This window comes from Oryza glaberrima, chromosome 5 (genome assembly GCF_000147395.1).
Source record: "Oryza glaberrima chromosome 5, OglaRS2, whole genome shotgun sequence".
Lineage (NCBI taxonomy): Eukaryota > Viridiplantae > Streptophyta > Magnoliopsida > Poales > Poaceae > Oryza > Oryza glaberrima.
This window is the reverse complement of record NC_068330.1, coordinates 21,385,702-21,403,222: the sequence shown is the minus strand read 5'-3', so window position 1 is coordinate 21,403,222 and position 17,521 is coordinate 21,385,702. Positions and strand designations below refer to the sequence as shown.

General features: G+C 41.1%; 2 protein-coding genes across 7 annotated transcripts; both read right to left on the bottom strand.

Annotated features, from left to right (window-relative positions):
• Nucleotides 1-2,014: 2,014 nt before the first annotated feature.
• On the bottom strand, nucleotides 2,015-5,010 carry LOC127772575 (probable glycerol-3-phosphate dehydrogenase [NAD(+)] 3, cytosolic). The gene is made up of 5 exons (XM_052298510.1): nucleotides 4,119-5,010; nucleotides 3,317-3,538; nucleotides 2,658-2,905; nucleotides 2,416-2,555; nucleotides 2,015-2,331 (listed from the first exon to the last, which is right to left on the bottom strand). Exons 1-5 carry the CDS (start codon nucleotides 4,750-4,752, stop codon nucleotides 2,187-2,189), a joined length of 1,389 nt encoding a protein of 462 aa, XP_052154470.1. The 5' UTR covers nucleotides 4,753-5,010; the 3' UTR covers nucleotides 2,015-2,186.
• Nucleotides 5,011-7,876: 2,866 nt separating this feature from the next.
• Nucleotides 7,877-15,289, bottom strand: LOC127773977 (probable calcium-transporting ATPase 6, plasma membrane-type). Of its 6 annotated transcripts, none has more exons than XR_008017692.1 (8): nucleotides 15,046-15,289; nucleotides 13,032-13,086; nucleotides 11,019-12,949; nucleotides 10,786-10,944; nucleotides 10,246-10,417; nucleotides 9,439-9,737; nucleotides 8,367-8,759; nucleotides 7,877-8,286 (listed from the first exon to the last, which is right to left on the bottom strand). XR_008017692.1 is itself a non-coding variant. In XM_052300229.1 (8 exons), exons 4-8 carry the CDS (start codon nucleotides 12,864-12,866, stop codon nucleotides 8,454-8,456), a joined length of 2,784 nt encoding a protein of 927 aa, XP_052156189.1. In that variant the 5' UTR covers nucleotides 12,867-12,949; nucleotides 13,032-13,086; nucleotides 13,165-13,369; nucleotides 15,046-15,122; the 3' UTR covers nucleotides 7,877-8,453. The 6 variants fall into 6 exon arrangements, 3 of the variants coding, with proteins under 3 accessions (XP_052156189.1, XP_052156187.1, XP_052156188.1); XR_008017690.1 differs by having other exon boundaries at nucleotides 7,877-8,273; XR_008017691.1 differs by having other exon boundaries at nucleotides 7,877-8,270.
• Nucleotides 15,290-17,521: the final 2,232 nt, after the last annotated feature.

Genomic DNA, 17,521 nt, shown 5'->3' with positions numbered 1-17,521 from the left:
ATGTTTTTTTCCCCCACGTGAACACACAACATCAGGAAAAAAAAAAGGTTCATCTGCTCGATCCCCAAAAATGTCAAATTCTTGCAGAAACGATTAAATGAGCTATAGCTAGATGCTGGTGCAACTTTCGCTTCAGAGATCGGTCAGGCGCTTGGCGGGAAGCTGTTTTCGATCGGGCTATTGACTCTGCGTGCATTTGTCTTGTTGGTTGGGGTTAACGCGTCGGATTAAATTAGGGTTCGTCACATGAGCACATCCAGGAGCTCTTCTTTTCAGTTTTCTCCCTGTGAAAAAGGCGAGGGCCCGTGAGCGTGAGCGTGAGTACGTGAAAACGATGCAAATTGAAACAGCTAGTTTGATGGACTGATCATCATGGACACGTCCGTTTCCATCCGGTCATTTTCCATCCGATCTGATAATATAGATAATTTTGTCGTGCAATTATAGGATGATCACGCGCATTTAATAATTAGCTAGTTTAGCTTGTGTGTGAAGAAATTATATGGGACGAACGTGTAAGCACTTTTTAATTATGTCCCTCATGTGGATTTTCCTCCCAGGTTTTAGCTGCTAAGACGGGATATGATGGCACCTGGATGTAAAGCCTGAGGAGATGATCAGATGGTTATTAGGAAATCAGGCTTCAGTAGTCGTATGGTGTTTTAATTTGTTTTCCTTGTTACTTTCTGCACTGCTGAAACTATGCATGCTCACTTCTAATACTCCCTCTGGGTTTTAATAGGTAACGTCATTGATTTTTTACATAACATATGGTCATCCGTTCTATTAAAAAAATTATATAAATATCATTTAATTTATTGTGACATGTTTTACCATTAAATAAAACTTAAGTACAACTTACACTTTAGCATATTTACGTAAAACTTTTAAGTAAAATGAATACTCAAATGTTATTTAAAAGTCAATGATGTTATTTATTAATCACAAAGATAGTAGATGAAAAAGAGAAAAAAAACACTTAAAGTTGTCTTTGACGGGGCGCAATGGGCCATTAGTTAGGCTAGCCGGCTAACGTTGTTTACGGATGGATTAGCTAGCCATATACCGATAAACGGGCCTCATGTTCTCATTTCCTTTTGCTTTCACAGTCCGTAAATGGGCCAAGGAAACCATGAACAGTAGTTATTTATCAGAATGGCTAAAAAACTGTCACAAGTTTTTTTTTTGAAAAAAAAAATCAAATGCAACTATAGTTACACTATAGTTATATTGTAACTATATTATAATCTCTATATAAGTTAGATATAGAGGCTGTTCAGATTGATGCTATTTTCAACCATACTATTTTTTTTATAGTTGCTAAAAATGTGTCTACGTTTAGTTTGTTACCAAACTTTAGTAAATACATAATAAATTCTGCCAAAATTTTGTTAATATTGCCAACTTGCTAAAATTTTAGCATTGCCAAAATTTGGTAAGGTTTATTTTAGCTACAATCAGAACATGCCATAAAGTTGCATATATTATTTTAATACTTATATTATAGTTATAGTAGAAGTATATTACAATTATATATTATAGTTAGATTTAAAAATTTTTCCTTTAAAAAACTTGCAGCGGTTTTGTACATAGTCCTTTTTTTTTTCCTTTCGATTACAGGGAAGAGGCATGAACCACCGCGTAGGTGAACTGGGAACGTATGCATCTTCTGTGTAGCAGGTACCCGTTCCCTGCAATGGTAAGAAATATATTAAGGGCCTGTTCACTTTGATGCCATTTTAAACATTACCAAATTTTAGTAAAGTTGCTAAAAAAGTAGCTACATTTAGTTTGCTACTAAATTTTGGTGACTATATAAGAAATCTTGCCAAAATTTTGGCAAGTTTGGCAACTATGCTAAAATTTCGGCAATGCCAAAATTTGACAAGGTTTTTTTGGCATCAAAGTGAACAGGCCCTAAAGGAGCAACAAATACAATTGAATCAACAGTGGTTGTACTTTATATACACATGTGGGGGGCATCAGCACGTGAAACTATTTGGAACTCTGACAATAAAAAACCAAAACACCTCATTATCAAATTCTCTAGTAGAGAATGGAATCAGTGTTCGAACACGAGATGCACTTGGCACACAAGGAAGGATCTTGAGGACCACTATGCAAAGAATACATCAAAGAATCCTGCAAATCTCAAAACAAATCTGCAGAAAAAAAAAAGAATAGATCTAAGCCTGGGTAATATCTACTTTAGGTAGGCCAAGAAGAGATGGTCGGTAAAGACACTGGCGCTGAGACATCTCAATCCTCTCCCGTGGATCATACATTGATTCATCTCGTATTGCCTGGAGAATGGAGTCAGTGGCAAGCTCCCTGCAGGTGAAATGTGCAAAGAACTTAAGCCTGTACACATATATTAGTACTAGCAGGAACAGCAACAAAGGTAATCTGACCAACCTCTTGATTAGGATTTTATAAAGTGTTTTTAGTATTGGGCACAGCTCGACCGGAGCAACAAGCTTCTTCACTTCTGGATGTGTCACGCTTAAGCTACTCTGGCTCAAGAGCTCATAAAATGCATGGACTGCAGAGACACCCTAAAGATAAAATCACAGCAAATCTTAGCACATAGCTATTCGGCACCAAAAACACACCCAGAAGTATGGAAAGATTTACATCATTAAGAAGGTAGCACCAACCTGGATAGTCCCTTTGCCCTTGATACTGTCCCCCATTTCAAGAGTCAGTTCACCCTTAGCTAACTTCTGCCCATACCATGCATTACGACCTTTCAGCAGTGTTACATAGGTATCGGCTAATAAAGGCCCGGCAAGTTTCTCAGGGTCTTCGGCTAGGAGATGGGTGATGTATATCATTTCAGACGTGCAAAGTGAAAAGTAAACCGATTTGCTGGTTGCACTCTCATTGGTTAGTGCAGCCACCATACCTACAAGATAACAAGGTATTTAACAACATGACTTAAATCAAGATCCTCTATATTAATGCAGAAGGTTATAACGAATATGTATGCATAGGGGAACCTCATTACCCAAGATGACCTGATTTACTCTTTCTAATCTATGATAGGTTTGATGAAATGTCAAAGCAGCATTGCGTTTGACATAAGAGATAATCGCAATTCAACTTATACTGAATACAATTCCTACAGGACAGATAGCATTCAGCATTATGCAAACATAACAATTTTATGGCTTCGTTGTTTGAACTGGTCATACTTTTGCCAAGCATTGTGTGTGAGCTTCAACAAGAAAAGCCACATGATGGTTTTATTTTCCCAGTTAAAAATTTTCAAGGTGATATGGACATAAAACGTCAGATATGAGACCATGGAACTTACCAGCACCAATGGCATATATGTTCTTTAAGCCGCCCATTACTTCATGAGTGATGAGATCACTATTATCCCACACAATAAAATGAGGCTGCCTCAGAAATTTAGCTAGAGGTTTTCTCCACTTGTCAGCTCCACATATGCGAGCATTTGCATATTCTTTGTTATATATCTCAGATGCAATGTTAGGACCTCCAAGATATAGAATATTCTCCAATGGAACTCCAGCTGCAATAGGCCCATCATAAGAAACAAAAAACATTAAAGGCTACAACATGGTAGGAAAGATGAAGACCAGTGGATGGTAAAATCAATTATACAGTGAAACAAAAACTTAGGAGCATATCAGAAGTTAATACTGGGTAGAAACGTGACACGGAACGTGCAGTACTGGGTACTAATTTGGATAAACTCTGCTAAAAATAAGATGCATTACCCCTAAAGGAATTGCAAAGAAACATAGCACATGGGCACATACTGAAGGCATTAACTAGCTCTCATAACATTCAACAATAGACATTGTGTTGGGTATAATAATTGCAATAAACATGAAGGACATCACATTAGGTGCATATCAAGAATAGCCTGCACATTTTATCAAGAATATTCTGGAGGTATGTATCTTGGTCCCAGTTCAGCAGCAACTACCTTTTCTTTATGTGTCCATTATTCCCACAAGGATACAAGTACAACGATCAACGAAAATAGTAGTAAAATAGCAACCGAATAATCGATTTGATACTGTAATTGAAACTAATTAGTAAAAATGGATATGATAATCAGACTCACTCGAGAGCAAAGAACTTACTTGCATTGCTGATCATCTGTGTCGGGGTAATGATCCGGGGCACGGGGTCAATCGACGCCTCGATCCCCTTGGCCAGCGAGATGATCACGGGGGGTCTGATCCTCTCCTTCCAATACCTCCCGATCTCCCCGAACACCTCCCTGGTCTCGGTGGAGGGCAAGCCGTTGATGACTATGTCGGCGTCCCAGACCGCCTCCTGCAGGTTGGTGACGACCTTGAGCGGGCAGAGCGGCGTGTCGACCATGTTGAGGCAGAAGCCGTCGCGGAGGATCTCGTCGGCGTAGAGCGTGCGGTCGCCGAGGCGGGCCTCGACGTACTTGAGGTAAGCGCAGCGGCGGATGAGCCTGCGGAGGACGTCCTCCCGGGAGTTGATGACCTCGAAGAGGTGCTCGGCGGTGGCGCGGTCGACGGCGCGCCCGGGCCTCCGCCACACCCGCACCTGCGCCTTGTCGCGGTGCCGCCCGTACGCGTCCTGCAGCAGCGCGCAGAAGGCGCTCCCCCACGCCCCGCCCCCCACCCCGACGATCCTCAGCAGGTCGCCGTCCGCCTTCCCCATCCTCCGCCGCAGCTCGTCCAGCTTCCCCTCCGCCACCGCCGCTCCCCGTCCCCCTCCCGCCGCGTAGCTCCCCACCATGGCCGAGCTAGCTAAGCAAGAAGACAAAGGATCGAGGAAGAGGAGGCGAGATGTGGGTGTGGGGGATCGATGCGAGGGGTTGGGGCGGCAAGAAATAGTGGCACCAGCGGGGCACTCGCTGTCGGAACGCGGCGAGGCGAGGCGAGGCCACCCGGCGAGGCCGCGCGTTTGAATTCCCCGAGCCAAGGAGGAGAGGTCGGTGTCAAGGAGGAGATGAGGCGGGGAGAATGCGAAAAAATGGATAAAATTCGTGCGGGGCTTCTAGAGAGAAACCCGTGGCGGCCGCGCGCGGCGAGCGCGCGGGCCGGCGGAGGAGGAAGGCGCGGTCAAAACGGGATTGGGTTTTTGTTGTTGTTGCGGCCGCGCGGCGCGTGAGACCGGAGAGCGACGGGAGCCGGCGGCGGAGGGGGACGCGGCGACGGCGACCTACCTCTGACGAGCGGGTGACCGGTGGACTGACGGATGCAGGGCATCCGACAGGTGGACCCCGCAAACCCGCCTTGTTGGGTAGAGAAAACGGATAATATGGGTGGTTTCGATAAAATGTAGATACAGATAATAAAATACATCATATAAAATGTCACTTAATACATTTTTCCCGATTAAAATAACGCTAAAGAATTTTAGATCAAAATGTTCTCTTTTGTGAAAAGGAAGAGGGAAAAGAGGAGCACTGGAGGGTCGGACAGTGACCGTGCCATATTGCTGGGCCTAGGCCTACTCACAGGCGGCTGGAGGCGACGTTCCGCGAGTGGTCGGGTGGCGCGCGTTAATCAATGGGTGACAAGTCGTGAGCGCCCGAGCGGCGCTGGAGATCGACGGTGAGAAGCGAGCGGACGAGCGGCGCCACCGTCGGAGACGACGGTCGTCCGGCTCGACCCTCCCCTTTCCTTCTCTCTCCACAACCAAGGATGTTTTTGGGCTAAAATTCTTCGAAAGCTTTTCACTGGAAGGTGGAAGACAATATATTAAGTGATATTTTATCATGTATAAATACAGGGGTGGTATTTTATCCAAATCGCGCGAATCAAGTCGCATATTGTCCGTTTTCTCCCTTTGCTGTGTTTAGTTCACGCCAAAATTAGAAGTTTGGTTCAAATTAAAACGATGTAACGAAAAAGTTGAAAGTTTATGTGTGTGGGAAAGTTTTGATGTGATGGAAAAATTAAAAGTTTCAAGAAAAATTTTGGGACTAAACTTGGGCTTACCGACGCCACGTTTCTGACAGGTGGAGCCGGCGCGGATTCCGCCGTGGTTTCTCGCCGCGTCAGCGTCAGCGTGGATGAATGAACCGGCGGGGCGGTGGAGTGGGTGGGGCTGGTCCGAGCCGGGGCGGTGCAGCTGCTGCACAGGTGACCAACCGGGTGATTTAATTCGGGCGTGCAAGGGTTGGCTTTTGATTGTGATTGCGTTTAGCGGCAGCATGCTTATCCAAAAGCGTTTTCTAAAGCGAGGTTAAGCTTGATAGTGGTGGGTTGTTAGAGCATTCCAGCAGTTTCTCTATCTAGTCATCCATTTGATATTTGAAGTATAGAGGAGAAAAACAATGCTCCAGCAGAGTCTCCATCACATACTCCATTGTTGGAGGTCCTCTAAACCTACCCCTTCCCAAGTCAAATATGGAGGTTCTCTCTCCTCACTCCATCCTCAACTACCCACTTCCCTAGATTTTTTTTTTAAGTGGTGAAAGGTGAGAGGAATAGGAGTAAAAATGTGTGGTAGTTGAAAAATATTAGTAAAATATAGGATGTTGGTATATGTAGGATGTAATATATATAATCTGTTAGAGTGAAAAGTTATATAGAGTGGGAATCTTTTTGGATGGTCATCCAAATAAGAGTATGGAGGATGAAATTTAGATGAGCTGCTGGGGATGCACTTAGAGGTTGGAAAACAGGTGTTGTTGCATGGTAGATTTGATCATTTTCTGGTCCAAGATTTTAGTTTACACTTGCTTTCTTGTCTCCTGCACTTTTTGGTGGCTACTGGACGCCCAAGATAGTACTAACACTCACAAATGGCAACAAAGGTGACATGCCCGGTTCAGACCATGTTGACTCCCATCACATTTCACTATTTCAGATTATTTTAGATTTCTCATCGCCATGGATTTTTGGCAATTTTCTTTGGTAGTTTTGTTTTTATCTTAGCACGGTGAGTCGATGACCTGCGAGTTTTTGTGCTATGGAGTTTTTCCCACTTGTTTTTGTTGTCACTAACCCTTTAGCCATATTCGATTAGGAGTGAAAACGGTATGGAAACTTTTCGGATTCCAAAGCTATTTTCAAAAACAGAATCTATCGGTCAGAATTTTTCGAAAAAGGAAACGAATTGGGAAATATTTTCTCGGAAACAGAATCAAATATGATTAGGGCAATTTTCGTAGGAACTCGGAATCAGTTGAAACTTTCTAAAAATTTTCTCGGAATTTCCATACCCTCCATACCTGTAGCACAGCCCATACAACACAATAATAGCCTGGCCCAATTCCTAAATTCTTGCATTGGGATTTATCGACAATATTTCTCTCTTAGACATAGATCATTTATTTCATAGATTGTATTTTGTGATGTACTGTTGAGACTTAACAATTGGACTTGATATGATTGTGTTTTATGATGAATTGTTTACTATTGAGATTTGAGAATTGAACTTGACAAAGTTTGAAGCTCAGTTTGAGGGGTTTTGTATTCTGATAAAATTTTGTTACCGTATTCGCACCGGTTCATTTTCGTTCCGTTTTCAGTTTCGATAATATTCGATTCCGTTTTTATATCTACGATTTCTGATTCCAAAAAAAAATATGAAAACGAAAATGATAAAGGTGGTTTCCGTCCGTTTTCATCCCTATGTTCGATTGTCCATATTCCCAACTTCTCCCTCTTTTTTCTTGCTTATGTTTTCTCGAACTGCTAAACGATACGTTTTAAAAAATATACATATAAGAAAATTATTTTAAAAGCTCATAACTCATTTTTAAGCTTTATTAACTAATACTTAATTAATCACGTGTTAATGATACCACGTTTGCCGTGCGGGGAGGGAAGGGAAGGTTCCCAACTTCACCTTAGAACACAACATTATTCACATGTAGGACATCCATTCTTATGCACAAAGAATACATAAAGAATAGTTACGCATAATTTGCTTTATTATACATAAAAAGAATAGTTACACACAATTTGCTTTATTATACATAAAAAAGAATAATTACACGTTATACACAGTTCACCGCTGAAGAGAAAAGCACGAAGGGTAATAATATGATACCATTTCGACAGTTGTTAGTACCTAGAGTTACAATTTTACAAAACTGTACGCTCAAATCTCAAGCTGAACTCTGCAGAACCAGCTCAAACTGTACGCTCTGCAACGAAGCCTCCAAGCAGTCCACATTTGCTGCGACATTCTCATGTAGCAGCCATATCTACTTGAAATCTTGAATCAACACCATAAATCCCGTAGGCTGTCTGATCTTGCAGCATGATTGGTCCTATTCCGTATGCTTCATCACATATCTGCTGGTTATAACATCTACTTCAACTCTTCAGTATATCATGTTCAGAAACACATGATCATATTCAACAAAATTACATCAGTAGAGAAATCCTTACAGTGCATCCTTTTCCATTATGATTGATTGGGTTGCTGACAGCAGAAACCGCAGTTTGAGCGGAATTTCCGCACCTCCAGTGAAACTGCTATAGAATCTCTGGGCCTTCAGGAATCAACTCATAACCATGGGGTTTAGTATTTGTCTTACTAAATTCAACTGGAATGCACTTGAGGATAACAGAGATGATCATGCTAATTGAGCCAATGACGACGCTGAGCAGCCACAGCTCCCCGCTCAATGGTACAGTGTTTGCAAAAGTGCCAAGAAATTCTACTATGATCACTTGGAATATGACAGTAGCTGTCAATATACCAACAAAGATCCAGTTTCTGAAGATGCCTTGGAGGACATTGATCTTTTCCATCTCCCTACAATTTATTTCATTGAAAACCTGGAAGCATGGTAACATGTCAGATGAAACTTACTGTTAAAATAAGAGAAATTTTACCTTCCTTGAGAAAGTACCTCAAGGTACCTAAATTTTACACAAAAGTTTTTTATACTCAAGGTATTTTAGTACCTGAATGTACCAAATTTTACACTAGAAAATATGTTACCTCCCGATACCTTCTCAAGGATGGTAAAATTACCATTAAAATAAAGCACTGATTCCTAATTTCCACAATAGATCACTTGTTTAATGAATATTGCATGTACTTTGCACTTGCATTTTATAGAATCATAGCATCAGGATATGTGAAATGCGCACGGAAAAAGCTTTGTTTTGTTCTGAAAATTATTAAATTTGTCTGGATCGTTTTTCTAACGAAAATGGAAAAACATATACTGATTACTACATGATTATTTTCTATGGTTTGATGAAGTCATCAGAGAGTCCATGGCATATTGAAAATTATTATCAGATATCACATGTCAATGAGCTTTGCACAGAATTAAATGTCTTAGCCTCTACAAAGTGAACATGACATTTGAAATGGCCGAGAATAATGTAAATGATAGCCTGTCAATTATAATATGAGAACTTGAAATATCAAACATAAATAAAATCCATAGACAAAAACAACAAAATTGACTCATTTGCATGTAAAAGGGACTTGTAATTCACATACCTGGCAAAAGACGAAAGAGTTGAATATGAGAGTATTGATGGTTTTATCAGATTGAGGACCTTCAATATTAAGGAGTTTCTTTCCAATAACCATTAGAGTAGCCAGCACAAGGAGCTGATACAAACCTTGGCCAAGAATATTTCTCCACATAATCCGAGTGATAAAATTATCTCCTCGCCTAACAGGGGGCCTCTTCATCATTTCGTCATTTGGTGGTTCTGTGGCTAAGGCCAAGGCTCCCAACGTATCCATAATCATGTTCACCCATAGCAACTGAACAGCAGTAAGTGGTGCACTCCCTTCAAGTAAAGAGAAGAAGAGAGGACAATTATTATAGACCGGCGTTATGGAATCAAATACCATAGGAATAGGAATAGGAATAATTAGTAGATATATCTAATTCTAGTTGGTTTAGGATTCTGTTTCCTATTCCTAGTTTGTCTTAGATTTCCTAAATATTAGACTGGCACCTAGTATATAAAGGGGGCCTGCTATTGTATTAGGGACTTGAGCAATAAAGATATTAAGGGTTTTGCCCACCAAGTCAAACAGATCAGAGCCTCGGTCTTCCGGAGAAGCCGGCGACTTGAGGGCGATCTACCCTATCAATCCTCTATTTCCAGCCATAATAACAATATATAGGACTTTATTATTAAAATGTGTAGCAAAAAGGAAATATTATATCATAAGTTGCATATGCATTCCAAATAAAATGCATACGAATTTATTCTAAAAAACAATACACATTCATTTCAAACAGTCATCATTAGATCAATAATATTAGAGTGGTAGCAAGTGTGCTAATACCTATGATGCACGCTGAGACAAAATTCACAATCAGAGCCACAATATTAACTGTAAGCTGGAACTGCACAAACTTCTGGATGTTTAAGTAAACTGCACGGCCCCATCTAGCAACATTTACAATGGTTTCGAAATTGTCATCCATTATTATAACATCAGCGCTCTCTTTTGCAACCTGCAAACAGATAAAACTTGCATCACAACTTGTCCACAGATATATCATACACGGAAAATCAAATGTCACTAAACAATGATGAATACTGTTACAGCCAAGGAAATCGACCTTATGCAAAATAATTAAATTGTATTTTTGTACTGTTTGCTCCTTTTTTTAGCACTGACAATATTAAACATCTAGGAATATGTCTTTAAAAAATACAGCTAATATTATTATTAAGTCAGGATATAGATAAGCCCTTGTAGAAAATTGGTTTAGACTAAAGGGCATTTCCCAGTTCTCACTTCAAGACACGCTCAAACCGAACATATTAAGGTCATAGAGGAATAAAACAACATAAATTACCGAAAAACATTCATAGATACCTCAGTTCCAGTGATACCCATTGCTAGTCCAATATCTGACTCGTGCAGTGCTGGGGCATCATTGGTTCCATCACCAGTCACCGCAACAACCTCTTGATACATACTTTTCAGGCTTGTCACCAATTTGTATTTGTCCATAGGCAAGGAGCGAGCTATTACCTGAGCTTGGGACATAGATTTAGCTTATATTCGCATTTAATTAATGAAAAGAAAACAAGAGAGTACAACTAAACCTGAATTTTTGGTAGGTGTTCCTTCAGTTCATCTGAGCTCTTATTGTTAAGCTGTTGTCCTTCTATTGCTATCCCATCCTCCGTTAATATTCCACATTCCTTGGCAATAGCTTTAGCAGTGTTGATGTTGTCTCCCGTCACCATTCTTACTCTAATACCAGCAGCCATGCAGGTCCTTACTGCATCCTTGACACCAGGACGGACTGGATCCTTTATACCAAAAACTGCTATTAGTGTGTAACCATCATCTGATATAGGTTGATCATTGGGAAATTCATCCATATCCTTAAATGCGATGCAAAGTGTTCTCAATGCCTCAGAAGCAAACGAATTGATTATATTTAATACATTATGCTTCTGCATTTCTGACAGCGGTACTATATTTCCAGCAGTATTGTGGATAGTATTGCACTGTTCCAGAATAATTTCTGACGCACCTTTGCAGAAGGTCCTGATGCCTCCATTAGGTAATTGTATTGTCACAGACATCTTTTTCTTAACTGAATTAAAAGGATCTACTTTTATTCTAGTCAACTTATTGTAGTCATCATATAAATGTTCTTCCAAGCTCAAGCCAAACTCCAATAATGCCGTTTCAGTAGCCGAGCCTAAGATGGTATTTTTTCCATCGTCTCCCTTCACCACTTCAGACGCAGTATTCACAAATATGCCTTGTATAAGGATCGCCATAACTCTTTCTGAAATCGTGCTTTTTAGCTCAGAATTTTTTTTGTCCCCAACAAACTTGACATCACCAATCCAAACCTTATCAACAATCATGTGGTTCGTGGTCAAAGTCCCTGTCTTATCAGTGCAAATGCAACTTGCTGAACCCATGGTTTCACATGCGGCGAGATACCTAACTAGTGCTTTGTCATGCATCAACTTCTTCATAGCAAATGCCAGACTAAGAGTCACAGCCAATGGTAGACCCTCAGGGACTGCGACAACAATGATTGTGACTGCAATAGCGAAGTAGTTGACTATTGTCAATGCATCATTTGCAGACCAATTTAACAAACCAACATGCATCCCCTTGTCAGCCAAGAACCTCGCTAGAAGTACCAAAAATGTTAGCACAGCAAACACCAATCCAATCTGGCCAATTATTGTAGCCACACCATTAAGCTTAACTTGCAAAGGAGTTTCATCCACACCATCTCCATTCAGAGTACCCATGATTTTGCCCCACTCAGTACGCGTACCAACGGCAGTAACAAGCATCTTAGCTGCCCCATCTACTACTTTACTCCCAGCATGAAGAAAAGGCCTCTCTTCAGAAATATTTACTGGCTCACTCTCACCAGACAAACTTGATTCATCTATCATTAGGCAGTCACCAGATATAAACAGACCATCTGCAGGAACCACATCGCCTATAGAAAGATGCAAGATGTCTCCGACAACCAAGTCATGAACTAAAACCTCCTTTGTTTTCTTATCTCTAGTTACACGGATATATATTTTTTGCTTCTCACGGTCCAGTTCCATAAACTTCCGAGCTTGTTGGTAATCACTGGTTGCAGTAACTAGTACCACCAACAAAATGCTGAGTATTATGCCAAAACCATCATAAATACCCATCGGCCATCCCTTGGTGGCAAGGCCGACCACTATAGAAACCAGAGCACATACCACTAGAATAATCAGTGTCAAGTCATGCAATGCATCCCACACAAACATCCAGAAGCTTCTAGGGGGCTTCTCAGCGTGCCTGTTAGCTCCATACAGCTTCTGTCTGGTTGCTATATCTGTTTCCTTGGCACCATCTTCCAATGATGCTTTGATTTTTCTAGATATTCCATTGATTCCACCATGCATCCTGAGCATTGTATAATCTTCACGCATGTTAGCAATTGCTGCTAGTTCATCTGGGCTGATACAGAATCCTTCTTCAATAAGTTCAGGAGGTAGATGATATTGTTTTACACCTACATCATTAGATATAAGGTGAAATGACATATTGTGATTATGATAAGAGCAGAAACCAGAAATAATTAGTTGAGACCACACCATCAATAAATTGCAGCGCTGCCTTGTGCACGTTAATTACAACCTGAACTTTTCCCTGGACAAGAAAAAGAAGCATCTCTAAGAAAAGAACAAAAACAATCTACTTGTGCTATCAAATAATAAAATAACCTACATGAATTTTATGTTCTCAAGGGGACCGTTGATGGCAAAAGGAATTACTCCTTGTTTTTTTGGCCTTCACTCGTGGATGTAATTTGACGAGACTTCAAAAATAAATTTCAGTAATAAAAGCAGAAGTTTTTTGCGAGATTAGATTTTATTTTCCTTCGTTTTTTCCCTTCCTGTATCTTGTCCCCTTCACCGCATTTGTATTTTCCCTGTAAATAACTTTTATTACTCCTTAATACAAAGATACGCTCCTTGCATATTCCCCCCAAAAAAAGTAATAAAAGCAGAAGCAGCAATAGTCAGTTAGGCTTGTTTTTCCTTTATCTAGTAATGATTCACGGTAGACTTGTCTAGCTCAATTCTAGTCAGTTGAAGCCCAATAACAGGTTGAAGTAAACAATCCGTTTCCCCAAAATAAGAGTTCAAGTAAAAATAAATCGAAGTATGATTTAATTGAGATGCATACTAAAATTTGCATTGTCAGGATGATTTGTCCATGTTAGACAATAGGCTGGATGGTTAGTCTTGAGAAATATGTGATGGATGGATTAATAAATCGATGGTCAAGTTGGCCAGACAATTAAGGTGGATCATTTTTTTAAAACGAATCGCACAAGACAGTGTGAGTTTCATGTATTGATAAAGCATGAGAAACATACAAGTCTATAGTCCTGAAAAACTATAGTAAGGAAAGAAAAAAAAATAACCACACCGCGCGTCTACGACAACACATGCCGCGATAGCGGAAACAAGAATGAAAGATTTTCGAAGCGACGCCTCCAAGAAGGGAACAACACCGAAAGCGTTACCACCGCCTGCCCCAGGGAGTCAGGACATCGTTTTCACCTGAAGAAAGTAACTGGGAGAGATGAGATTATGCAGCAACGCCCCAAGAGGAAAACGGCACCCACAGGCATCGTTGCCGGCCCGAAGGCAAAGATTTCACCCATAAATATTTTTCCCCTCCCAAGAAAGGTTCCTGTCACATTCCTACTGAAGGTGGATCATTGATCCCGATAAACGATAATACCCTAGTTGATACTTTTACAGGTCAGATGCCCCGATGATCCGAGATGGTTGGACAATTAAGGGGCCCCCTTGACTTCTTTAAGTTAAAAAGGGTAAAAGATCCTATCTTGCTGTATACTTTTGTACAACTTGACCATGTTATGATAATGTACAACTTGACCATATTATGATAATGGTTGAGATAATGCAATGTAGCTTTTTCCAGTTGTAATGTTGTATGAACACACATGTATCCATTATTTCATTTGCCTTCCGCTGGAAGTGGTCTTCTCAATCCGGACGGGCGCATGAGAACCTTGACCAGAACAGGTCGAGAACAATTAATTCAAGAACTCAATTCAACGAGGCGAGACGTGGAAAGAACGCCTCCTGAATCGCAGCCCCCGGCTACAGCGCAGTTCAAATGATAGGACATGGACTTCAAGAATTTGACAGAACCTTGGCGTGGAATCCGCTGTGAGATTGAGAGATCTTGTGGATGTCATGGCCAGCAACAAGAGGCACAAGTTGTGGGGGATGCAGACGCGCGCATCCACATCAGGAGGGGGGGGGGGGGGGTGGAGAAGCGCGCATCCACAAAGGAGACCAATCCGAGGAAATTTCGCAGCAATTTCGTTAGCCACAGTTCTGACCTCTCCCTAAAAATTACTTACAAAATTCGATAAAGAATAGGTAAATTAATACCTCGCTTCAACGAAAGCGACCCGCACGATATGCTACGAACAGTCGTACGAGCCGTACGACTCTACTTGCAGTCTACCACGCTCGCCGGCCGCCGGGGCAACCGCGGCGGCGGGGATGGGGGGGGGGAATGGCGATCCCGCCGGGGGAGGGGGAGAGGGGGCTGCGTACGAACCAGGATCTTGCGGCGCTGGGCTTCGTCGATGGCGTCGACGTCGGAGAACCTGCCGAAGCGGCGGCGGCGGTTGCGGACGATGAGGCCGACGGCGCGGCGCCATCGGCGGCGCGCCTCGCCGGGAGGGTTCTTGGCGGGGATGTCGAAGTACTCGTTGAGGTAGCTCTCGATGCTCCAGCTTCTCCCGCCCTCCATGGCCGCCGCTTCCTCTCTCCCTCTCCTCCTGCTTCCCGCCCTGCTTTGTTTGCTGGCTATCGGAGATTTCAGAAAGTTATTTCGCCTTAGCTGATTATATATAGTACGAGCAAATTACAAAAGTTCCCCCCTAATCTTTCGTAATTACAAAATGCCCCCCATAAGGCCTCGTTTAGTTCCCAAAAAGTTTTTTCCAAGAACATCACATCGAATCTTTGAACACATACATAAATCATTAAATATAGATTAAAAGAAAAACTAATTGCACAGTTCGGGGGAAATCGCGAGATGAATTTTTGAGCCTAATTAGTCCATGATTAGCTATAAGTGCTACAGTAACCCACATGTGCTAATGGTGGATTAATTAGACTCAAAAGATTCGTTTCGCGGTTTCCAGGCGAGTCATGAAATTAGTTTTTTCATTCATGTCCAAAAACCCTTTCCGGCATCCAGTCAAACGTCCAATGTGACACCTAACAATTTTCATTTCGCGAACTAAACAGGTTCTAAGTTTGAATTTGCACAAAAGGCCCTATTTTTCGAACGACTAGTATCAGACATACCAATTTCATCGAAAAGGGTAGAAGTAAAAGCTATTTGTACAAGTATAAAAAAAACTGAATAAGAAGTAAAAACACCACGACAACATAAGCAAGATGTGCTTTACGCCTGCTGCAGATAGCCAAGTTTTGGCATTCTCCTTAATCTTTGCTATAGAGGCCCTCGATGATGGAATACACATCAGTGTCAGACGGATCAGGATCCCCTGCAGTTGTAATAGGGACTACAACTTTAGCAGTCGTTGTCTCACCGTTAGATCAAATAAGAACAGCTCAGATTCGGCCAGGGTACTGTAGCACGCACATAAAGTCCTGTAGCGTACTGTAGCATGTACTGTAGCTCTGCCAGCCAGGTTGTGACGTGGATATCTCTCTGCCGTTCATAAACTTGATCCAACGGCTATAAATGGATATGACTGCTTAACTTGCAGTCACTATACTAACTGCACTTGATCACTGCACTTGATCTTGATTCGTGTCAGACGTTTAGTTAAACGCATCAAACATGTACAGTATCTATTTTTTGTGTCGGTGATGGCTTTACCTTAATCACCAAGGGTGTTCTTGGTTCATGTTCATGTAGCTTGCTAACAGAAAATTGAACCAATCATGACCAAGTGAATGGGGCACGTAAAAAAAAAGGAAGTAGCTATATTTATGGCGTCATATTTTTCATCAAAAAATAGTCAGCATGTATTTACATTGTAAGTACCTAAATTACATATGTAATTTCAGTGTATGTGTAACGTAAGTCATAAAATTATATATGTAAATTCGAAAATTACATATGTAATTATAGTATAAATAGTATGTAACTATGATGTAACCAACGTGTCATCATCCATACAGGAAAAATCCGATGCTAATAAAAAAAGGCAAAGGATTAATAACGATAAAAAAGAAAGCTGCATCCCTCGAGCGTTTATCCACCGTACATTAAACCATCAACGGCCAGAGATCCGACTGTTTTTAGCCAAAAAAAACATGCGACACATATATAGCTCATCCGAAAAAAAAACATAAATGGCTTCATCTGGCCAAATTGAACGGATTCACTCATCTAACATATTGAGAATATTCTTTTTTGAGTAAAGTGCATTGGCGGTCCTTAAAGTTGTAGGGTTGTGTCATGTAGGTCCCTAAACTCTCAAAATGCATATCTAGGTCTCAGAACTTGTCAAAGTGTATCACCTAGGTCCCAAATTGGCACATCCCCTCTAGGATCCTACGTGGTGCTGATGTGGCAATGCCACATGGACGTAACGTGTCCTTTTCTCTCTTTTTTTCTTCTTTTCTTTTTCTTTTTCGTTTTCTTCTCATTCTTCCTTTTTTTTCCTTTTTTTTTCTTCACGGGTCACAGAGAAAGGAGAAGAAAGGGGAAAAAAGAAAAAGGAAAAAAATTAAATGGGTCCCATTTGTCAGTCAAAATAATACCATGTCATGTCATGTGGCATGCCAAATACACGCCACGTAGGATCCTGAAGGGGTTGTGGCGATTTGGGACCTAAATGACACACTATGACAAGTTTTGTGACTTGGATTTGCATTTTGAGAGTTTATGGACTTAGATGACATACCGCTACAAGTTTAAGGACCGTCCGTACACTTTACTCTTTTTTTTTTATGGGCCCATGCCCTCCAACCAAACACGATAAAGAATTAGAGGACTATCTTTTTTTTGAATCAAAGAATTAGACGACTATCTCCCGTCCAATTTTATT